The sequence below is a fragment of the Myotis myotis genome, unplaced genomic scaffold, assembly GCF_014108235.1.
Source record: "Myotis myotis isolate mMyoMyo1 unplaced genomic scaffold, mMyoMyo1.p scaffold_m19_p_3, whole genome shotgun sequence".
Taxonomy (NCBI): Eukaryota; Metazoa; Chordata; class Mammalia; order Chiroptera; family Vespertilionidae; genus Myotis; species Myotis myotis.
Window position 1 is genome coordinate 105,091,780 of NW_023416335.1, and position 24,735 is coordinate 105,116,514.

At 40.1% G+C, this 24,735-nt stretch overlaps 1 protein-coding gene across 18 annotated transcripts in view; it reads right to left on the reverse strand.

The window, feature by feature from the left end:
• Positions 1-24,735, reverse strand: part of BCL2L13 (BCL2 like 13) — a 231,199-nt gene that overhangs the window by 51,711 nt on the left and 154,753 nt on the right. The window contains exons 1-2 of one of the 18 annotated variants that reach the window (XM_036301922.1): positions 10,535-10,589; positions 9,531-9,714 (exon numbers count right to left, since the gene is read on the reverse strand). The exons of 15 other annotated variants lie outside the window; for them this stretch is intronic. In XM_036301922.1, the coding sequence (XP_036157815.1) occupies positions 9,531-9,653 (123 nt within the window). In that variant the 5' untranslated portion in view covers positions 9,654-9,714; positions 10,535-10,589. Of the gene's footprint in view, positions 1-9,530; positions 9,715-10,534; positions 10,590-24,735 lie in introns of those variants that run through there. 2 more of the 18 variants (XM_036301928.1, XR_004966423.1) reach the window with 2 other exon arrangements.

Consider the following 24,735-nt stretch of genomic DNA (forward strand, 5'->3'; position numbering starts at 1 on the left):
GTTTCCTATCTTATGTATAAGTCCTTTATCCATTTTGAGTTTATTTTTATGTATGGTGTAAGTTTCTGGTCTAGTTTCATTTTTCTGCATGTATCTGTTCAATTTCCCAACACCATTTATTGAAGAGACTGTCTTGATTCCATTGCTTTTGCCTCCTTTGTCAAATATGAATTGAGCATAGTGGTCTCGGTTGATTTCTGGGTTCTCTAATCTATTCCATTGTTCTATGTCTGCTCCTGTGCCTGTACCAGGCAGTTTTGAGAATAGTGGGTTTGTAATATAGCCTGATATCTGGCATTGAGATCCCACCTACTTTGTTCTTATTTCTCAGGATTGCTGCAGCTATTCGGTTTTTGTTGTTGTTGTTGTTGTTTTTTAAATTCCAGATGAATTTTTGGAGTGTTCATTCTAGGACTGTGAAATACACTGTTGGTATTTTAATGGGGGAGTGCATTGAATCTATAGATTGCTTTGGGTAGTATGGACATTTTAAAGATGTTGATCCTACCAATCCATGAACAAGGTATGTTCTTCCATCTGTTTATGTCTTCCTCTATCTATTTTTTCAGTGTCCTGTAGTTTTCTGAGTACAAGTCTTTTACTTCCTTAGTTAAGTTTATTCCTAGGTATCTTAATCTTTTTGATGCAATGGTAAATGGGATTTGTTTTTTTTAAGTCTATCTTTCTGTAAGTTCACTATTGGTGTTTAGAAATGCCATAGATTTTTGGGCATTAATTTTGTATCCTGCTACATTCCTGAATTCGTTTATTAAGCCTAATATTTTTTGATGGAGTCTTTAGGGTTTTCTACATACAGTATCACATCATCTGCAAATGACAGTTTTATCTTTTCCAATTTGGATACCTTTTATTTCTTCTTCTTGTCTAATTGCTATGGCTAGCACTTCCAGTACTACGTCGAACATGAGTGGTGAAAGTGGGCATCCCTGTCTTGTTCCTGTTCTTAGGTGAAATGGTTTTAGTTTTTGCCCATTGAGTATGATGTTTATGTGATGTATCACGTTTATTGATTTGTGGATATTGTATCATCCTTGCATCCCCAGGATAAATCCTACTTGCTCATGGTGTATGATCTTCCTGATATAATGCTGGATCCAATTTGCTAGAATTTTGTTGAGGATTTTGGCATCTATGTTCATGAGGGATATTGGCCTGTAATTCTCTTTCTTTGTGTTGTCTTTACCTGGTTTTGGTATTAGGGTAATGCGGGCTTCATAGAGTGAGCTTGGAAGTGCTCCTTCCTCTTGAATTTTTTGGAATATTCTGAGGAGGATAGGTTTTAGTTCTTCTTTGAATGTTTGGTAAAACTCCCCTGTGAAGCCATCTGGCCCCAGGCTATTGTTTGCTGGAAGCTTTTATTTTTTTTTATTGATTTTTTACAGAGAGGAAGGGAGAGGGATACAGAGGTAGAAACATCAATGAGAGAAATATCGATCAGCTGCCTCCTGCACACCTCCTACTGGGGATGTGCCCACAACCAAGGTACATGCCCATGACCGGAACTGAACCTGGGACCTTTCAGTCAGCAGGCCGATGCTCTATCCACTGAGTGAAACTGGTTAGGGTGCTGGAAGCTTTTTTGTGGCTGCTTCAATTTCCTCCAGAGTATTCGGCCTATTGAGATTTTTAGATTCTTCCTGACAGAGTTTTGGAAAGTTGTATTTTTCTAAGAATATGTCCATTTCCTCTAGGTTGTCTAGTTTGTTGGAATAGAGTCGTTCATAGTATTTTTTTTTTTTTACAATCCTTTGTATTTCCGTGGGGTCTGTTGTCATTTCATCTCTTTCATTTCTGATTTTGTTTATTTGCGTCCTCTCTCTTTGCTTCTTGGTGAGGCTGGCTAGAGGTTCATCAATCTTGTTACCTTTTCAAAGAACCAACTCTTGGATTCATTGATCTTTTGTAATGCTCTTTTGGTCTCTGTGTTATTTATTTCTGCTCTGATCTTTATCATCTCTTTGGTTCTGCTCACTCTGGGCTTTTCTTGTTGCTCTCTAATTCTTTTAGGTTGTAGAGTTTGATAATTTATTACCAGTTTTTCTTGTTTTTTGAGGTACACCTTTAGAGCTATAAACTTCCCTCTCAGGACTGCTTTCACTGTGTCCCATATATTTTGGATTGTTGTGTTTTCATTGTCATTCGTTTTCAGGATGTTTGTTGTGTTTTCATTGTCATTTGTTTTCAGGATGTTTTCAATTTCTTCTTTGATCTCTTTTGTAAGCCAATCATTGCTTAATAGCATGCTATTCAGCTTCCAAGTGTTTGAATTTTTTTGATTGTTTTTATTATAGTTTATTTCTAATATTATGCCATTTGTCTGAGAAGATGCTTGATATGATTTCAATCTTCTTGAATTTGGAGAGACTTTGCCTGTGACCCAATATGTGGTCTATCTTTGAAAATGTCCCATGTGCACTTGAGAAGAATGTGTATTTCATGGCTTTGGGGTGAAATGTTCTGAAGATGTCAATTAAGTCCTTCTGATCTAATGAGTCATTTAGGATTGCTGTTTCCTCACTGATTTTTTGTCTAGAGCAGTGATGGCGAACCTTTTGAGCTTGGCATGTCAGCATTTTAAAAAACGCTAACTTAACTCTGGTGCCGTGTCACATAGAGAAATTTTTTGATATCTGCAACCATAGTAAAACAAAGACTTATATTTTTGATATTTATTTTATATATTTAAATGCCATTTAACAAAGAAAAAATCAACCAAAAAAATGAGTTTGCATGTCACCTCTGACACACGTGTCATAGGTTCACCATCACTGGTCTAGAGGATTTATCCAGTGATGTCAGTGGGGTATTAAAGTCCCCTGCTATGATTTTATTGTTGTCAATCTCTCCCTTGATATCTCCCAGGAGTTTTTAAATGTATTTGGGTGCTCCTGCATTGGGTGCATATATGTCTATCAGAGTTATATCCTCTTGTTATATCGATCCCTTTAGTATTATGAGGTGACCTTTCTTATCTCTTATTATGGCCTTCACTTTGAAGTCTATTTTGTCAAATATAAGTATTGCTACTCCAACTTTTTTTTTTCTTTTCCATTTGCCTGGAAGATATTTTTTCCATCCCTTCACTTTCAGTTCGTGTGAGTTCCTTGTTCTGAGGTGAGTCCCTTGTTCTGAAATTAGATTTCCCCTTCAATTATGAATGCTAGCCTTGCTGGATAGAGTATTCTTGGATTCAGTCCCTTGCTTTACATCACTTTGTATACTTCTTTCCATTCCTTTCTGGCCTGATGTGTTTCTGTTGAGAAATCATTTGATCTAATGGGAGATCCCTTGTACGCAACTTTCTGTCTCTCTCTTGCAGCCTTTAAGATTCTCTCTTTGTCCTGAACATTTGCCTTGTAATTATGACATGTCTTGGTATGGCTCTTTTGGGGTTTATCTTGTTTGTGACTCTCTAGGCTTATGTGATGTTTTTCTTACCCATATCAAGGAAGTTTTCTGACATTGTTTCTTCAAGTAGGTTTTCTAACCCTTGTTCCTCTTCTTAATAATAGGGGTCATTCTGGTACCCTTATTATTCGTATGTTGCTTCGTTTCATATTATCCCAAAGCTCCCTTAGGCTCTTCTCCTGTCTCTTAATTTTCTTCTTCAGTTGCAGTTCAGTTTGGGTGTTTTGCTTCCCTTTCTTATAATTTGCTAATTCAGTCCTCCATTTCTTCTAGTCTACTGTTGAAACTTCCATAGTGTTTTTTATTGTAGCTATATCACTCTTTACTTCCTCTCGATTCTTACATAAGTTGTTGACTTTCTCATCCATCCAGTTTATGAACTGTATGATTCTTATTTTGAATTGTGTTTTTTTGACACATTGCATGCCTCCATTTCATTTAGCTCCTTTTCTGGTGATTCCTCCTTTTCTTTACTTTGGGCGTTTCTTTGTCTCCCCATTTTTGCTCTCACCAAAGGATCTAGGTGTCGAGTCGTGCAGGGGCTGCTCCTCGGGCAGCAGTGGCCACTTGGGTGGTGGCTGCTCCTTGGGCAGTCATCGCAGCAGCTGCTCCTCAGTTGGCGGTGGCTCCTTGGGTGGGCGGTCTTCGCACGGCTGCTCGCAGCAGTGGGTGGGCTGCTTATGTGGCTGCTGCTCCTCGGAGGGGACGGGCTGTGTGCGGCTGCTGCTCCTCAGACAGGGGTGGGCTGCACATGACTACTGCCCTTCAGACAGGGGCAAACTGCCACAATTTAATCAGCACTTACTGTGGGCCAGGCACTGTGTCAAGAACTATAGTTATGACAGTAACTGTGAAAAAATAGGCACCTGACTGCTGATTGCTGTACAGAGCATCAGGTGAGGCATGAAAAGTAACCCTTGGAATTTTTCACCAGGAGGAGAAAAGGCTGGGTTGTGTATCCACTGAATCCTGTCCCTAATTGGTTGGAGGTTGCTTCTTAGGACAGTAATTCTAGCCCTTGCAGTCCTTGCCACTCATAAGCCAAGCAAAATCTTGTGGCTTCCTTTTTTCAAAAACATTTTTTTATTGATTTCAGAGAGGAAGGGAGAGGGAGAGTTGGAAACATCAATGATGAGAGAGAATCATTGATTGGCTGCCTCTTGCATGTCCCTTACTGGGGATCAAGCCTGGAACCTGGGCATTTGCCCTTTATCGGAATCAAACCCAGGACCCTTTAGTCTGCAGGCTGACACTCTATCCACTGAGCCAAACCAGCTAGGGCAACTCCCGTCTTCTTGAACCTGTAATCTGATCTGGAGATGAAAAGCACCACTTCCCAGCCAGCTAAGCAAAAAACCTGGGAGTCATACTGATTTCTCTTATTCCTTATAGTTGTTTCTTACTGCTGGGAACTATGCTATGTGCATGTGAGTGATAAAACACTATCATCTCTGCCCTTAAAGAGTTTCAAATATAGTTTAAAACCTAGTAAAGAAGATAAACACAGAGTACTCTAGGGGCATGAAGGAGAAAAACTTATTTCGGGAAACATGGAAGGCTTCTTAGAAGAAAGAACATCAGAGCTGGATCTTAAAGAATAAGAATTGATGGACCAAAGAAATGAGAAAGAGGCAGCAGAAAGTGTAAATAAAATCACAATGCCAAGCTATATCATAGTATATACAGGCAACTACAAGTTCTTCAGTATTCCAAAGCATAAGATGAGGAATAAAGAAAGATAAAGGTGGAGAAATAGGAAAGGTCAAGTATGATGCCAATGCATGGAAAGCAAAAGACCTTATCTATAATAATAAAAGCGTAATATGCTAGTTAGACCAGACGTCCTTCTGGATGAAGCTGGGGCTACAAGGGAAGCCCGGGTCCTTGGGTGCCTGCCGGTGGCTGGAGGGGGCCAGAGGGAAGCCCGGGTCCCAGGTGCCAGAGGGAAGCCGGTGCCGGCAGCCAGGGGAAGGAAGGCCTACTCTTGCACAAATCTCTTGCATCAGGCCTCCAGTCTGGATATAAACAAGGATATACCTCTATCTCATAAAAGGTGTGTGTTTCCCTCTAGTCTTGCTGCATCTGACAAAGATCTTTGTTCTTAAACTCAACTTCCCCATACCCCCAAATATGGCAACCCTTAGATTATAAATAACCCTTAGGGCAGAAGAGATGAATCTAAGGCAGTAGCACCCAGCCATTAGAAAAAGACTAAGTTTGAATTTTATAAAAGAGCAGTACTACATTTGAAATCTATCTCTGATTACCTCACTCCTTCAGTTAAAAAAGAAGGAGATAGCCCTGGCTAGTGTGGTTCAGTTGGTTGGAGAGTCATCCCGTGTACCAGTAGGTTGCAGGCTCGATTCTCCATCAAGGCACATACCTAGGTTGCAGGTTCCATCCCTGATCAGGCACATATGGGAGGCAACCAATCAATATATGTCTCTCACATGGATATTTCTCTCTCTTTCTCCTTCTCTAAAATCAATTTTTTTAAAAAGAAAAAAAAAGGCAAGAGGGTAAAGTCATACAATACTTAAAATAATAAAGGGTACGGCAGAAGTAGGTTTACAGTTGTGAGTATGCGAAAGTTTATTCTTGTATTATTTTCCATATGAACAACTGTAAACCTACTTTTTTAAAATATTTTTTTTATTGATGCCAGAGAGGAAGGGAGAGGGAGAGATCAATGATGAGAGAGAATCATAGATTGGTTGCCCCCTGCACTCCCCCTACTGGGGATCAAGCCCACAACCCAAGGATCTGGAATCAAACCCTGACCGCCTAGTTCGTAGGTCGATGCTCAACCACTAAGCCACACAAGCCAGGCAACTATAAAACTACTTTTGCCCCACTCTTTATATTATTTCTTCTTGAGCACATTGAATATTTTCCTAAGAAACCAAATATAAACATTTTTAAAAGGCTGCATTACAGTGAACAGTATTAGAAGAGGTAAAGCCAATATTTCCTCTCTACTCCCTACAGCTATCATTTAGCCCAAATTTGTCTTGACCTTGTATTAGGTTCCCCACATAAGAGGGAAGGCTTATCTTGGTGAGGTTGCTCATTGTCCCCAATAAGTGCTATATTATATTTCTTGTATTCATGTAGACACTGGTGTTAAAATTTTGGGAGACAAAAAATGTCCTGCAAATATAACAAAAGATATAAACTTCTTCCTTAAAACTGTGTATGCATACAAAGCAGCATACCATTTTAGGTGAAATTTCAGACTTCCTGAGACATATCCAAGGATCACAGTTAAGACTTCCCATCTGGATCTATCAGGATCTGGCTTAAATTCCATCTCCTGTGGAATAAATCCAACCACTCTTATTTCTCCTGAACTTACAGCTATGAGTCCAGGCCACATAAAGTATTATAACTATACATTTGTACCATACTCTCAGTAATTTTTCCATAAGTATTAGTAATCTCCCCCCAACTACATTATAAATAGCTCAAGGGAAGAAGAAATGATTTACTCTTTTTTGTTATCCCCCTTGTAATGCCCAATATACGGCAAGCAAATAGGAGTGTTCAACAAATGCTTGAGTGACAAAAAGAAGTTCTGGATATAAAAGCAGCTCTGGGTATAAAACACCCACTGTTTTTATTTTCTCAGGCAGTGATAGTTACAGCTATTTTTCATTTCTATACTTCTACACATATGGACTATATTTCAATCTGGGACCAGGGGTGGGAATTTCTGTCTATATAAGCCAACTCCCCTACCGGAGAGTACACTTTCCCTTTCCACTGAAGCCTGAAGATTGCATTTCCCTGGCTAAACTAAAAATACCAAAGATGTCTCAATGGAGCAGAGGAAAGCAGACCAGAACAGGTTATAGCAGACTGGCACAGAATGGAGCAGAGCAGAACTGTTTAGTTGGAGAGGGGCGTGGCCACAGGGCTGTCTCATAGCCATGCTCTGTTCACAGCTGTGCTGTAATCACAATTGAGGTGTTTTGCACTGAGTAAAGTTTTCTTCTTCACTGCACTCCAAACTGGAAATTGCTGTTGGTGCTGAATTGGTGCCAACAACCATTGGTTGACACTGTCTTATATCCCCTACTAACTATAAGTTCACAGAGACTAAGGGAGAATCATAGTATTCCAACTAGTCTGTGCCCTAACTGTGCTGCAAGGCAAATAAGTCACAATTAAAACTCAAAGGAAATTTCAATTAGACTTAAGAGAGGGGAAAAAAATTGTTATAGGCATACATGAAATGTATTATTTTTAAAAAATACTGTTACATCATAATTTTTGTGAGACGGAGAAGTTATTCTTATACTGCTGTCATTAGCTAGTTAATAATAATAGAAAAAAAGGCAAAGGAAAGGCCAGACATTATAGCCATGTCATTTGGGCAGATTCACCAGAAGCTGCCATTTCACACTCCCTCGGGATCCAACAAAGGGAACACAGACTCATGCCCAGTAAAATTGGGGTGACATAGGAAAGGTACTTTTCTATCAATCACACCTGGGGACAGAGATGGTTGGTCAGGATGGGCATGACCATTGCAAGTGCACAAACATTTGGGACTATATAATCCCCTAAACAAAGTTCACTCTCTTGTTGCTCCATTCACACTCTTGGTTCTCTTGCATTGGACCGTATGGCCCACAGACATGTGGATGGACCCCACACACAATGGATTAATGAACTGCAGTGGGAAAATACAAAATAAGATAGCCTGAAGCTGGATGGACCCGGCTCCAACATAGAAAGGAAACTCTGGATACTGGCTCTGCTTTTAGCTCCACTAAAACCCCAGCTATATTTCTATGACTGGACTAAGAAAAATGGCACTTTGGAAACCCAAGATGTAATTCCATGGAAATAAAGCTTTCTACTCTATCACATCTCCTCTGTGAGTCTCAGAAAATTCCTTTTCTCAGGATATGGCAAAAAGTCCACCCCCAGCAACAACCAGGGGGCACAGGGACAGGGGCGATGATGCCCTCTCCTCTCCTATAACATTCCCATTTGTAGTTGATGAAACTGAGGCTCAAGGAAGTTAAATAAATTTGCCCCTAACACAGGGCTAATACAGTATTTGGTAGAGCTGGGGCCACTAAAAAATCTTGTAACTTCTAATCCTGTTCTCAAGTCACTCTCTCTAATAGAGTGAAAAAAATAAAGTGAAAAAACAAATACCTTTATCTTGTAATTCCAATCTCAGTATAAACAATAAAACAAAATTACACTCTAAAAATGGAGATCTGAGCGAGGGTAGTCTGTCACTCCAGCTCCATGGCAGCTCCTCAGTGGCCTGCCACTGCCATTGCTGCCACCACCACTGCCAACACCACCGCCTACACTCCTCCCAGACAAAGAGAGATTTAACCAGGCCAAAAAGGCAAGTGAAACCTGCCATAGAGCAACGGTTCTCAACTTGTGGGTCGCGACCCCCTTGGCGGTCGAACGACCCTTTCACAGGGGTCGCCTAAGACCATCCTGCATATCAGATATTTACATTACGATTCATAACAGTAGCAACATTACAGTTATGAAGTAGCAATGAAAATAATTTTATGGTTGGGTCACAACATGAGGAACTGTATTTAAAGGGCCAGAAGGTTGAGAACCACTGCCGTAGAGGAAGGCTTTTGGGATTGTAGCATCTGCGCCTTCAGAAACAGTGTAGAAGCCTTTATAAATGAGCATCTGTGATGTGAGAAAAGGCACCGCCATCAGAAAAACCTCCAATCAATTCTCAGCTGGTGGCACAAGTGGCATAGTAGTATGCCACCCACTACCCCCGAAAAAGGAGGAGAAAGTTGAAAAGCAAGACAAAGAGAAACCTGAAAAAGATAAGGAAATTAGTCCTAGTGTTGAAACTGGACAACCAATGGGTCTGGATGCCTGTCACTACTTGAGCCAATTAAGCAGAGAGGGTTGAATCATATATGAGCATTTATTCCAATAATGTTGGAAGCATGGGGAGAATAGCAGGTCATCCACAAAAAATCTGCTCTACCCCTCCCCATAAGCCAGCTGCTTAAATTGGGTAGAAGTACAAAGATTACATGGGAAAGAAAGAATTACAGGCATGGGAAAGTAGGCAAGGTATAATGGTTACAGCTTACAGGTAATGCAGGCTGGGAGCGGAGGTTGCAGAAGGCAGGCTTCTCCAGTTGCCTCTGGGACCAGGTTACATGCAACAAGGTTGCTAATCTAGGCAGATCTTGGAAAAGCAGGCTGTACTGCATTCCGATGTTAGCTCCATGTCCTAGGGCGTATAACTCTCAGCCAGGTTAGAATGTGCTTTTTCTAATCAGAATAGAACAATCACAGTTAACAGAGCATGATTAATATTTCTTGTAATTATAGCTACAGTTCCCAATATTCTATTTCTGCCCTTAACAGTATTACCAAGAAAAATAACAACAATAAAACAAAACCAAAGTCCACCATTTTGAAAGATTCTCCTAGCGAAGCCAACGTTTATTAAATTAAATTTAATTTAATTGCCTTTTTGGCCTGGTTAAATCTCTCTTTGTCTGGGAGGAGTGTAGGCGGTGGTGTTGGCAGTGGTGGTGGCAGCAATGGCAGTGGCAGGCCACTGAGGAGCTGCCATGGAGCTGGAGTGACAGACTACCCTCGCTCAGATCTCCATTTTTAGAGTGTAATTTTGTTTTATTGTTTATACTGAGATTGGAATTACAAGATAAAGGTATTTGTTTTTTCACTTTATTTTTTTCACTCTATTAGAGAGAGTGACTTGAGAACAGGATTAGAAGTTACAAGATTTGCAATCTGAAAATGCTACAAACAAAGACATGGTAAATTGAATCACACCACAAGGCCCCAACTAAAGCACGTGGACAGGAGCACTGCAGTTGGCAGTAACTGTGGGCAACATCACCATCTTACCACAGACTTTAAAGAAAAGACTTGCTCCTCCTTAACATCCTAATCCACAGTGACCTCCACTGCAGGGTCAGAAAAGCAGAACCACGGCAGATCGGGGTTGGAGAGTACAGACAAGGGCTCCTCCCCTTTAATGCAGTAAATGATGAATCTTTCTGAAATAGCACATGGAATTGTAAAAACTATGAATCTGGGTATGAAATTCAAATCCTCCACCTACCCATACTGCTTGCACCCCTGAAGAATCTTCTGTGGACATCAACCTGTTGGTGATGCTGTTAGGGACAGAAATAGAATATTGGAACTAGCTATAATTATAAGAAATATTAATCATGCTCTGTTAACCGTGAGTGTTCGGTTCTGATTAGAGAAAGCACCTTCTAACCTGGCTGAGGACTGTACACTTGGAACATGGGAGCTAACATCGGGATGCAGTCCATCCTGCTTTTCCAAGAACTGCCTAGATTAACAACTTTGTTGCATGTAATTTAATTCTGGAGGTGCTCGGAGAAGCCTGCCCCTTGAGAACTCCGCTAGCCCTCATTGCCTGTAAGCTGTAACCATTATACCTTGCCTACTTTTCTATGCCTGTATTTCTTACTTTCCCATGTAATCTTTTTCCTTCTACCCAACTTAAGTAGCTGGCTTAAAGGGATAGAGCAAATTTTTTGTGGATGACCTGCTGCTCTCTCCAAACTGCCGACATTATTGGAATAAATGCTCATATATGATTCAATCCTGTCTCTGCTTACTTGGCTCAAGAAGTAGCAGGCAGCCCAGACTCACTGGTTGTCCAGTTCCAAAGCTGCCAGGAGAATGTCTATTTGCCATGGGCATTTGGACACTGACAATTACTCTTGACACTTTTATGTATTCCATTGCATAATATGATTTTCCTAACAGTCACTTACAATTGGATGTGCTCCTGAATCTACATTTTATTTTTTAAAAATTTGATGTGCACAATTTTCCATGTTAATCACCAAAAAAAAGTTACATTTCAATTCTAGCTCTGAAAAGCTAATTGCTAATTATAGTTAAGATGTGTATGATTCTAGCTCTCGCTGTTTTGCTCAGTGGTTAGAGCACTGGCCCGTGGACTAAAGGGTTGTGGGATCAATTCCTGATCAAGGGCACATATCTAGGTTGCAGGCTCGATCCCCAGCCTTAGTCAGGGCATGTGCAGAAGACAACCAGTCGTTGTATCTCTCTCACATAAATGTTTCTCTCTGTCTCTTCCTCTCCCTTCCACTCTCTCTGAAAAATCAATGGAAAAATATCCACAGGAGAGGATTAACAACAACAACAATAAAAGATGCATGATCCTAACTGAATTTATATTTCTGATTGCACTCAAATGAATCATTCCTTACTTTTGTCTTCCTACTACACTTTGAACAACCTACCTCATAGCATGTCACATGCTACACGTGCTGACTTACACATGTCTCCTCAACCAGATGTAAGCTAAAAAGTACAATCTATACTTTATTCAACTTCTGCATACTAGCATGTAGCATGGTGCCTAGCATAACACATGTGATTAAGATTTACTGTATATTGAAAATTAATCTCTGAAGGACTTAAACAGCATTATAGACATTCACTAACTAATTTTTACAAATTCCTTATAAAATTGGCAGATACTATTAATAGAGTTTGTAAATAATCTGAAGAATATGCAGGTAAATGATTCATCTAAGGCTAAGCAATCAGATCATAGTAAACACTACTAAGTCACTCTTCTAGGAAAACCAAGATAAAGAACTAGAGTTGGTGCAGCCTGTGATTACTGCTCAACAGAACAGGAGCCTCAGCTTCAATATTCTGAGTATATATTTCAAAGGTTTTATAGAAAATATGTCTAACCCTCACACGACAGGGAGTATTAATAATTAAGAATGTTCAGAAGTAGATTGAGAACCTTTCATATCTAAGGCATAGAACTTGTAACTATATGACTTATGTCCAAGTTTGAGAAATAATGCCCACAGTTGAAGTAACTAAGAACAAATTGATATAAACCCTTATTTTAAATAAAACAAGTCTCAGAGAGTTCTGGTCAAGATGGCAGAGTAGGTAAATACTGTGCTAACCTGCTCCCATGACCACATCAAAATCAGTACATTGTAGAACAATTAACCTGGAGAACCATCTAAAGACAAGCTAAACAGAAGTCCTATAACTAAGGATATAAAGAAAAAAACATGTCAAGATTAGTAGTGCGGAGGAACAGTGAAAAGAGCTGGTCCCACTTACATGTGTGGTGGTTTAGAATTAGTAGGGATATGTCAGCTGCAAAGGTCTGCCTGAGGAGCAAGAAGTCCCAACTCCATACCTGGTTTCCCAGCCTGGAGTACCAGTGTCAGGAAGATCTATGAAAATCAACAAGGATTTGGTCTGGCCAGATGTGACAGGAGGCTGCTGGAAAGCCAGGTGTCCTCTTAAAGAAACAACACACAAAATTTCATTACATGCACTCACCCTGGGCTCTAGTGGAAGGACAGCAGCTCCAGGAATGCCAGAGACAAACAAGGAGGAAGTTGAGTTTTGTGGCTTCAGAGGAGGGACAGGCCCCATTCATTGTTCCTGTGTTAAATGCTCCTCCCACGTAACTGGTGGGTAAGTGCCATTTTTCCTGCGCTAAGAGCTCCCCTGTACAAATTAGCCCGATGAACACCAGTAATCTGCATTAGCCTGGTGAACACCAGACTCCCTGACACCCTGCCTCACCCAACTCATGTATCCCCAGAGCCCTCTTTCAGTATCTGAGCCTTGTAGGCAGCTAGTAGGTGGTAGCATGCCTCAGAGAACCCTTTTGCTGAGTGGTCCCAGGCCTGGTACTGGTGGTAGCTGGTCTCAGTTCCCAGTGTGGCCTCTCCCATGTGTCCCCAGGTCTAGCACAGGCAGCTACCAACTGCGGATTGCTCTGTAGCACCTACCAGGTAGCACAAGGTTGGAGTCAGCTGCTCACTCCCAAGAGGCCTCAGAAACAACATACCTGGTGGTAGGCTTCAAATCACAACAGTGCACCACCCAATTAGCTCTGCAAGTGTCACACCCAAAGGGAGGTCTCAGCAAGTACCACTGCCCACTGGGCCAAGTAGTACTTCATGGGGTCAGCCCCTACATAGCAGGTAATACACTGTGGTTGTAGTTAATCCTCATAGTCAGCAAGCCTGAGGGTCAGCACAATCCACTCACATGCCAACAGCTATCAAGGCTCAACTACAACAGGAGAGCAGACATAACTCAAACAAGGGACACCTCTGAAGACCAGGCTCTGGAGATCAGGGAATCTGCATCACTGGGCCCCACAGAACACCTACTACATAAGGCCACCCTGCCAAGATTAGGAGACATAATAGATCTACCTAATACATAGAAACAAACACAGGGGGGCAGATAAAATTAGGAAACAAAGAAATATATCCCAATAAATAACAACGAAACTCTAAGGAAAGAACTAAACTTCAAATCCCAGCAACAACACAGCACTGGTAACTATTACGCAGCCAGCTCTGGGCAGTGAACTCCCACTGGACAGAGAGGCCCTATAGCCTCAGAGGCCAACCCCAGAACACTGCCACCCAGAGGCTGACCCACAAACTGACTCTTTGCTAAACACAAAATAAGGCAGTCTGGGAAACAAATGCGGCTTGCTTTAAAATAAGGACTGTGGTTTACAACACAGAGGAACAGTGTATCGCAGGGAAACTCAACACCCTCCTGAATACCTGGCAGGTCTAAGGCGAGCCACACTGAAGAATAGAAGAACCGAAGGACCTTCACTACTGCAATATTTTTTTTTTTCTTTTTTCACCTTTTAACTAAGAAACCAATTTATTTTTATTTTTATTTTATTTATTTTTATTTTTTTTTCTTTTCTTCTTTTTTTTTCTCTTCTTTTTTCCATCACCTGATTTTACCCTTTTAATTACTACCTTCTTATTTTTAACCAGTATTATTACTGCTACCATTTTACCATTTTTTTTTCAAAGTGCCATTTTATTTTCTCTTTATTTTATTTTGGGATTAGTGTTCTCCATTCTATTTTCATCGTTATATTATTGGTTGTTTCTAGTTTGCATTCATCTCCAGGGAGCTGTTGCTGGAATTTGTTAGGATTAATGGCTGTTCTATAGGAGTATTCTCCTCATATAAAAAAGTCTCTTCCCCTCTTCCACTTCATTCTCTCTTTTCGCTCTTTTTTTTTTCTTTTCTTTTCTTATCTCGCTTTTATTTCCCCCCCTCCTTTTTCCCAATTTCATTTTTGCACTCCTTTTTTTGGTCCCTACTTTTCTTTTCTTTTTTCTCTTTTATCTTTTTCTCTTCCTTCTTCCTTATCCCCTAATTCTCTTAATTCAGGTGGTCACCTTTATTTGGGGTTATTAATATCGTGAATATATTTGTGTATAGTGCCTGGTACGTGGTGCCTTGTTGTGTTGTATTTTGTGCCTTTAAATCAACGCAGCAGATCCAAGCAACAGCAACCTCCTGAGCACCACACCCTCTGCTGAGGAACAGCAGCTGTACGTGAAACCTCGCCCCACCAGCCAGAAGAGCCACCACAGCTGTGAACAGCACCCACCAGAGGAGCTGCTGCCAACTGAAGAGCAGCTGCTACCGCAACCGCCCGAAGAGGAAACAACACCCAAGGAGTCACTGCCACCAAGGGAGCAGCCACTGAACGACTCAACGTCTAGATATGTCAGTGAGATCAAACATGGGTAGACAAAGAAACCCCCAAAGGAAAGAGAAGGACTCTCCAGAAAAGCAGCTAAGTAATACAGAGGCATGCAACATGACAGATAAAGAATTCAGAATAAGGGTCCTAGAGTGCATAAACTGGATGGAGGAAAAAATCGACAACCTCTGCAAGAAGCAAGACGAAACAGATGAAAAAATCGATAACATATGGAAGAAGCTAGAAGAAACAGATGAAAAAATCAACAACTTAAGTAAGACCCAAGAAGAAATGAAGAGTGATATAGCTGCAATGAAAAACTCCATTGAAAGTATCAACAGTAGACTGGGTGAAGCGGAGGACCGAATTAGTGAATTAGAAGACAAGGAAGCAAAACACACCCAAATTGTACTGCAATTGGAGAAAAAAATGAAAAGACAGGAGGAGAGCCTAAGGGAGCTTTGGGACAACATGAAACGAAACAACATACGAATAATAGGGGTACCAGATCAACAGAAGGATGAACAAGGATTAGAAAACCTATTAGAAGAAATAATATCAGAAAACTTCCCTGAGGTGGGGAAGAAAAAAGTCACACAAGCCCAGAGAGTCCCAAACAAGGTGAACCCAAAAAGACCCACACCAAGACACATCATAATTACCATGGCAAATGTTCAGGACAAAGAGAGAATCTTACAGGCTGCAAGAGAGAGACGGAAAGTTACATACAAGGGATCTCCCATTAGATTGTCAAATGATTTCTCAACAGAAACACATCAGGCCAGAAAAGAATGGACGGAAATTTACAAAGTGATGCAAAGCAAAGGACTGAATCCAAGAATACTCTATCCAGCAAGGCTATCATTCAAACTTGAAGGGGAAATAAGAAGCTTCACAGACAAAAAAAGGCTAAGGGAGTTTATCACCACCAAGCCAGCAATGCAAGGAATGCTAAAGGGACTGGTATAAAAATAAGAAATAAAAAGCTCAGAAAGAAAACAGCCACACAAAAACAGAAATGGCTACAAACAAGTACCTTTCAATAATAACTTTAAACGTAAACGGACTAAATGCTCCAAACAAAAGACATCGAGTGGCTGAATGGATAAAAAAACATGACCCATACATCTGCTGTCTACAAGAAACCCACCTCATTAGAAGGGACTCACACAGACTGAAAGTGAAAGGATGGAAAAATATCTTTCAGGCAAATGGAAAGGAAAAGAAAGCTGGGGTAGCAATACTTATATCGGACAAAATAGACCTCAAAGTGAAGGCCATAACAAGAGATAAGGAAGGCCACTTCATAATACTAAAGGGATCAATACAACAAGAAGATATAACCCTGGTAAACATATATGCACCCAATGCAGGAGCACCCAAATTCATAAAAAAAACTCCTGGAGGATATCAAAGGAGAGATCGACAACAATACAATCATTGTAGGGGACTTTAATACACCACTGACAGCACTGGATAAGTCTTCTAGACAAATAGTCAGCAAAGATACAGCAATCCTAAATGACTCACTAGATCAGATGGACTTAATAGACATCTTCAGAACACTTCACCCGAAAGCCAGGGAATATACATTCTACTCAAATGCTCATAGGACATATTCAAAAATAGACCATATATTGGGTCACAAGCAAAGTATCCCCAAATTCAAGAAGATTGAAATCATAAAAAGCGTCTTCGCAGACCACGATGGCATAATATTAGAAATAAACTACAATAAAAACAACCCAAAATACTCAAACACCTGGAAGCTGAATAGCATGCTATTAAATATTGATTGGGTTACCAATGAAATCAAAGAAGAAATTCGAAACATCCTGGAAACTAATGACAATGAAAACACAACAATCCAAAACCTATGGGACACAATGAAAGCAGTCCTGAGAGGGAAGTTTATAGCTCTACAGGCCTATCTCAAAAAACAAGAAAAAATGGTAGTAAATCATCTAACTCTACAACTCAAAGAATTAGAAAGAGAGCAACAAGAAAACCCCAGAGTGAGCAGAAGGAAGGAGATAATAAAGATTAGAGCAGAAATAAATGACATAGAGACCAAAAAAACAATACAGAAAATCAATGAAACCAAGAGCTGGTTCTTTGAAAGGATAAACAAGATTGACAAACCTCTAGCCAGACTCACCAAGAAGCAAAGAGAGAGGACCCAAATAAACAAAATCAGAAACGACAGAGGCGAAATAACAACAGACCCCACAGAAATACAAATGATTGTTAAAAAATACTATGGACAGCTCTACTCCAACAAACTAGACAACCTGGAGGAAATGGACAAATTCCTAGAAAAATACAACATTCCAAAACTCAATCAGGAAGAATCTAAAAATCTCAACAGGCCAATAACTATGGAAGAAATTGAAGCAGTCATCAAAAAGCTTCCAGCAAACAAAAGCCCAGGACCAGACGGCTTCACAGGGGAGTTTTACCAAACATTCAAGGAAGAACTGAAACCTATCCTCCTCAGACTACTACAAAAAATTCAAGAGGAAGGAACACTTCCAAGCTCATTCTATGAAGCCAGCATCACCCTAATACCAAAACCAGGTAAAGACAACACAATGAAAGAGAATTACAGGCCAATATCCCTCATGAACATAGATGCCAAAATCCTCAACAAAATCTTAGCAAATCGGATCCAGCAGTACATCAGAAAGATCATACACCATGACCAAGTAGGATTTATCCCAGGGATGCAAGGATGGTACAATATCCGCAAATCAATAAACGTGATACATCACATAAACAAATTGAAAGAAAAAAACCACATGGTCATATCAATTGATGCAGAAAAAGCATTTGACAAAATTCAACACCCATTTTTGATAAAAGCTCTCAGCAAGGTGGGAGTAGAAGGATCATACCTCAACATAATAAAAGCCATATATGACAGGCCCACAGCCAACATCATACTCAATGGACAAAAACTAACACCATTTCCCCTAAGAATAGGAACAAGACAGGGATGCCCCCTCTCACCACTCCTGTTCAACATAGTACTGGAAGTGTTAGCCATTGCAATTCGGCAAGAAGAAGAAATAAAAGGCATCCAAATTGGAAAAGAGGAAGTAAAACTGTCCTTATTTGCAGACGACATGATATTATACATAAAAAACCCTAGAGACTCCATCAAAAAGCTACTGGACTTAATACATGAATTTGGCAATGTAGCAGGATACAAAATTAACCCCAAGAAATCCGAGGCATTTCTATACACCAATAGTGAACTTTCAGAAAGAGAGATTATAAAAACAATCCCGTTTACCATCGCACCAAAAAAATTAAGCTACCTAGGAATAAACTTAACTAAAGAGGTAAAAGACCTCTACTCAGAAAACTACAGGACGTTGAAAAAAGATATAGAGGAAGACATAAACAGATGGAAGAACATACCGTGTTCATGGATTGGTAGAATCAACATCATTAAAATGTCCATACTACCCAAAGCAATCTATAAATTCAACGCACTTCCCATTAAAATACCAACGGCATACTTCAGAGATCTAGAACGAACTCTCCAAAAATTCATCTGGAATAAAAAAAGACCCCGAATAACTGCAGCAATCCTGAAAAAGACCAAAGTAGGTGGGATCTCAATACCAGATATCAAGTTGTATTACAAAGCCACTGTTCTCAAAACTGCCTGGTACTGGCACAAGAATAGGCATATAGATCAATGGAATAGAATAGAGAGCCCAGAAATCGGCCCGAACCAATATGCTCAATTAATATTTGACAAAGGAGGCAAGAACATACAATGGAGCCAAGATAGTCTCTTCAATAAATGGTGTTGGGAAAATTGGACAGATATATGCAAGAAAATGAAACTAGACCACCAACTTACACCATACACAAAAATAAACTCAAAATGGATAAAGGACTTAAACGTACGACAGGAAACCATCAAAATTTTAGAAGAATCCAAAGGCAACAAAATCTCAGACATATGCCGAAGCAATTTCTTCACTGATACAGCTCCTAGGGCACTTGAAACTAAAGAGAAAATGAACAAATGGGACTACATCAAAATAAAAAGCTTCTGCACAGCAAAAGAAACCATCAACAAAACAATGAGAAAACCCACTGTGTGGGAAAACATATTTGCCAATGTCATATCTGATAAGGGCCTAATCTCCAACATTTATAGGGAACTCATACAACTTAACAAAAGGAAGATAAACAATCCAATAAAAAAATGGGCAAAGGACCTAAATAGACACCTTTCAAAAGAGGACATTCAGAAAGCCAAGAGACATATGAAAACATGCTCAAAGTCACTAATCATCCGAGAGATGCAAATCAAAACAACAATGAGGTACCATCTCACACCTATCAGACTGGCTATCATCAACAAATCAACAAACGACAAGTGCTGGAGAGGATGTGAAGAAAAAGGAACACTTGTGCACTGCTGGTGGGAATGCAGACTGGTGCAGCCACTATGGAAGACAGTATGGAGTTTCCTTAAAAAACTGAAAATGGAACTCCCATTTGACCCTGTGATTCCACTTCTAGGAATATATCCCAAGAAACCAGAAACACCAATCAGAAAGGATATATGCACCCCCATGTTCATAGCAGCACAATTCACCATAGCTAAGATCTGGAAACAGCCTAAGTGCCCATCAGTAGATGAATGGATTAGAAAACTGTGGTACATCTACACGATGGAATACTATGCTGCTCTAAAAAGGAAGGAACTCTTACCATTTGCAACGTCATGGATGGAACTGGAGAGCATTATGCTAAGTGAAATAAGCCAGTCAATGAAGGAAAAATACCACATGATCTCACTCATTCATGGATAATAGAGACCATTATAAACTTTTGAACAATAATAGATACAGAGGCAGAGCTGCCTCAAACAGATTGTCAAACTGCAGCAGGAAGGCCGGGGAGGGTTGGGGGGCAGGAGGTAGAGGGGTAAGAGATCAACCAAAGGACTTGTATGCATGCATATAAGCATAACCAGTGGACATAAGACATTGGGGGATAGGGGAGGGTAGGGGACTGTCTAGGGCGGGGGGATAAAATGGACACATATGTAATACCCTTTGTAATACTTTAAGCAATAAAAAAAAAAAAAGAACTAAACTTCAGGCAAGATTAAAATAAATTTTTTTTTAAAAATAGAGGCAAGCATTCTACCAGATACAGAGTTAAAAACACCAGTCATAAAAATATTCAAGGAACTCAGTGAGAACTGCAACAAAGATACAGTAAGCAGAGCCCTGATCCAGTGGCTCAGTTGGTTGGAGCATAAAACTGTGCACCAAAGGGCCCTAACCAGTTTGGCTCCATGGATAGAGCATTGACCCATGGATTGAAGGGTCTCAGGTCCGACTCCCATCAAGGGCACATAACTCGCTTGCAGGCTAGATCCCCAGCCCTGGTCAGAGCATGTGCAGGAGGCAACCAATCAATGTGTCTCTCTCACATCGATGTTTCTCTGTCCCTGTCTCACCCCCTTCCTTCCACTTTCTCTAAAAATCAATGGAAAAATATCCTCAGGTGAGGATTAACAAAAAAAGCAACTGTGCACCAAAGAGTTGCAGGTTTGATTTGTGGTCAGAGCACATACCTAGGTTGCAGGTTTGATCCCCTGTCAGGGCATATAATGAGGCAACCGATCAATGTTTCTCTCCTCTCTCTCCCTTCCTCTCCCTCTAAAAATAAATGAACATATCCTCAAGTGAGAATTAAAATAGAGATCGTAAGCCTAAGAAAGGACATAGAAACCATTAAAGAAAGTATCAGAAATAAAGAATACAGTAAGTTCAATGAAAAACTGAACACTAGAAGAATCAACAGGCTGAAGCAGACGATTTAATCAGCAATTTGACAGACAAGATAGCGGAAAACACCCAATCAAAGAGCAAAAAGGAAAGAAAATATTTCTTAAACATTTTTATTAATTGCTTTTCTGAGAAAAAGTGGGAAGAGATGGAGGGGTGGGGAAAAAACAGTGATTTGTTATTCCACTTATTTATGCATTCATTGATTATGTGCCCTGACCGGGCACATAGCATTAGCATATTGGGATAATGCTAATTATCCCAACATTAGCATTAGCATATTGGGATAATGCTCTATCCAACTGAGCTACCTGGCCAGGAGGAAAAACTTTTTAATGAAAATAGTTTAAGGACCCCTGAAACAACACAACCATAACACAATTTGCATCATAGAAGTATCAGAAAAAGAGATAGAGCAAGGGACTGAAAACCTATTTGAAGAAATAAAGACTAAAAACTTCCCTAACCTGGCAAAGGAAACAGATATACAAGTCCAGGAAGTGCAGAGAGTTCCAAACAAGATGAACCCCAAAAGGACACCACCATGACACGTCATAATTAAAATGCCAAAGGTTAAAAACAAACAGAAAATCTTAAAAGCAGGAAGAGCCCTAGCTGATTATCTCAGTTTGTTGGAGCGACATCCCATACACCAAGAGGCTGCAAGCTCAATTCTCGGTCAGCACACATACCTAGGTTGTGGGTTCGTTCCCTGGTGGGAACATGTACGGGAGGCAACCAATCAATGCTTGTCACATCGATGTTTCTCTTGCTCTCTTTTTCTCTCTAAAATCAATAAACATATCCTCAAGTGAGGATTAAAATAAATGAATGATTGAATACATACATACATACATACATACATACATACATACATAAATAGATAGATAGATAAATAAATGCAAGAAGAGAAAAGCAGTTAGTTACCTCTAAGGGAGCTCCCATAAGACTGTCAGAAAATTTCTCAATAGAAACTTTGCTAGCCAGAAGGATTGGCACAAAATATTCAAAGTGATGAAAAGCAAGGACCCACAACAAAGACTATTCTATCCAGCAAGGTTATCACTTAAAATTGAAGGAGAGACCTGGTCCGTGTGGCTCAGTTGGTTGAGCGTCATCCTGTGCACCGAAATGGGGGCCAGTTCAATTCCTAGTCAGGGGACATGCCCAAGTTGAGGGCTTGATCCCCAGTCAGGGTGGGTGTGGGAGGAAGCTGATTAATATTTTTCTCTCATATCGATGTTTCTATCTCTCTCCCTCTCCCATACTCTCTCCCTAAACTCAATAAAAACATTTTAAAAAACAAAATAAAATTGGAGAGATAAAGAGCTTCCAGACAAGAAAAAGTTACAGGAATTCATCACCACCAAATTCTTATTATAAGAAATGCTAATGAGACTTTTAAAAAGAAAAATAAAATACCTTAAATATGAATAATAAAGTGGCAGTAACTAAGTACTGTGAACCCTGAGAAAGAAGACACCTAACAAGGGCTCCTAGGGCTAACTGGGCTAAAATTTGAAAATAGAGCCTAACAGCCATTTCTATGCAGGGGCCTCTCATGCCAGCTGTTCTTCAGGGCGAAGCCTGCACTGAACTGCCTGCTTCTACACCAAAATGCCTGCCTGTATTCAACCAGTACGACTGAGGCTGTCCTTATCCAATCAGAATTGCAAGGATCTAACCAATCTGAGTAGCTTTACTCTGATCAATCAAGACAGTACTTTTGGACTAATCAAACTATGAGGATTTGGGGTCCTCGTGTGCATGAAAACAGACCAATCAGGGACCAGAAGTGGGGACTTCTGCCTATATAAGCCAGCGCCCCTCTGGCTCAGGGAGCACACTTTCACCTTTCCACTGAAGACTGCCTCAACCTAGCTGAACTGAAACACCAAGATGTCTTGCCAAAGCAGACCAGACTAGTGCAGGCCGAGCAGGCTGGCACAGAATGGAGCAGAGCGGACTATCAAGGAACAGAGCAGAGCTGAAGTAGGACCTGGCAATAGGGTTGCCTGAGCCCAAGGCTGCCTCACAGCCATGCTGTTTTCACAGCCATGCAGTATCACAATTGAGTTGTTCCACAGTTGTGCTATATCGCAATTGAGATGTTTTGCACCGAATAAAGTTTCTTCTTCATGGCACCGCAAACTGGGGGCTACTGTTGGTGTTGAATTGGTGCAAATGACCATCAGTTGACAGTAGCTACCAGTAATCACTTTAAATGTAAGTGTATTAAATGCTCCAATCAAAACACATAGGGTGGCTGAATGGATAAGAAAACAAGACATATATATGTACTATCTAAAAAGACCCACTTCAGATAGACATTCACAGACTTAAAGTAAAGGGATGGAAAAGGTATTTCATGAAAATGAAAATGAAAAGCAAGCCAGGGTAGCAATAATTATGCCAGAGAAAAAAGACTTTAAAACAAAGACAATAATAAGAGACAAAGGACATTTTTCTTAAAACATATTCTTACTGATTTCAGAGAGGAAGGAAGAGGGACAGAGAGATAGAAACATCAATGATGAGAGAGAATCATTGATCGGCTGCCTTCTGTACGCCCCCTACTGGGGATCGAACACACAACCCAGGCATGTGCCCTTGACTAAAATTGAACCCAGGATCCATCAATTCACAGGCTGATGTTCTATCCACTGAGCCAAACTGGCCAGGGCACATTTCATAATGACAAAGGAATTAATAAAATAAGAGGATATGACCCTGTAAACATTTATCCATCCAACATAGAAGCACCTAAATATATAAAGCAAATATTGACAGTCATAAAGGGAGAGATTGACATAAAAGCCATAGTACAAAAATTCAACACACCGTTGTCATTAATGGATAGATCTTCCAAAGAAAAATCTACAAGAAAACAGAGGCCCTAAAAAACATGTTACACCAGATAAATTTAATTGATATTTTTAGAGCATTTTGCCCCCAAAGCAGAATATACATTTTTTTTTTCGAGTGTACATGGAACCAGCATTATTCACGATAATCAAGATATGGCCCTAACCGGTTTGGCTCAGTGGATAGAGCATCGGCCTGTGGACTGAAAGGTCCCAGGTTCGATTCCAGTCAAGGGCATGTACCTAGATTGCAGGCACATCCCCAGTAGAAGGTGTGCAGGAGACAGCTGATCGATGTTTTTCTCTCATCGATGTTTCTAACTCTCTATCCCTCTCCCTTCCTCTCTGTAAAAAATCAATAAAATATATTTTAAAAAAAAGATATGAAAGCAACTTAAGTGCCCATCAATGGATAATTAAATAAAAAATGATGTGGTATATAAAAGGTTGCTGGATCAATTCTTGGTCAGAGTACAGACCCGAGTTGCAGGCTTGATCCCCGGTAGGGGTCATGCATGAGGCAGCCAATCGATGTTTCTCTCTCACATCAATGTTTCTCTCTTTCCCTCTCACATCCTCTCTTTTGAAAAATCAATAAATATTTTAAAAATGAATTTGTACACACACACACACACATACACACATATATATATGGATATGTGTACATATATATGTATATATAACATAGATTACCCAGTAATAAAAAAGAATGAAGTCTTAGCATTTGTGACAACATGGATTGACCTAGATCAGTGATGGCAAACCTTTTGAGCTCGGCGTGTCAGCATTTTGAAAAACCCTAACTTAACTCTGGTGCCGTGTCACATATAGAAATTTTTTGATATCTGCAACCATAGTAAAACAAAGACATATTTTTGATATTTATTTTATATATTTAAATGCCACTTAACAAAGAAAAATCAACCAAAAAAAATGAGTTCATGTGTCACCTCTGACACGCTTGTCATAGGTTCGCCATCACTGACCTAGAGGGTATTATGCTAAGTTAAATAAGTCAGAGAAAGGCAAATACCATATGATTTCA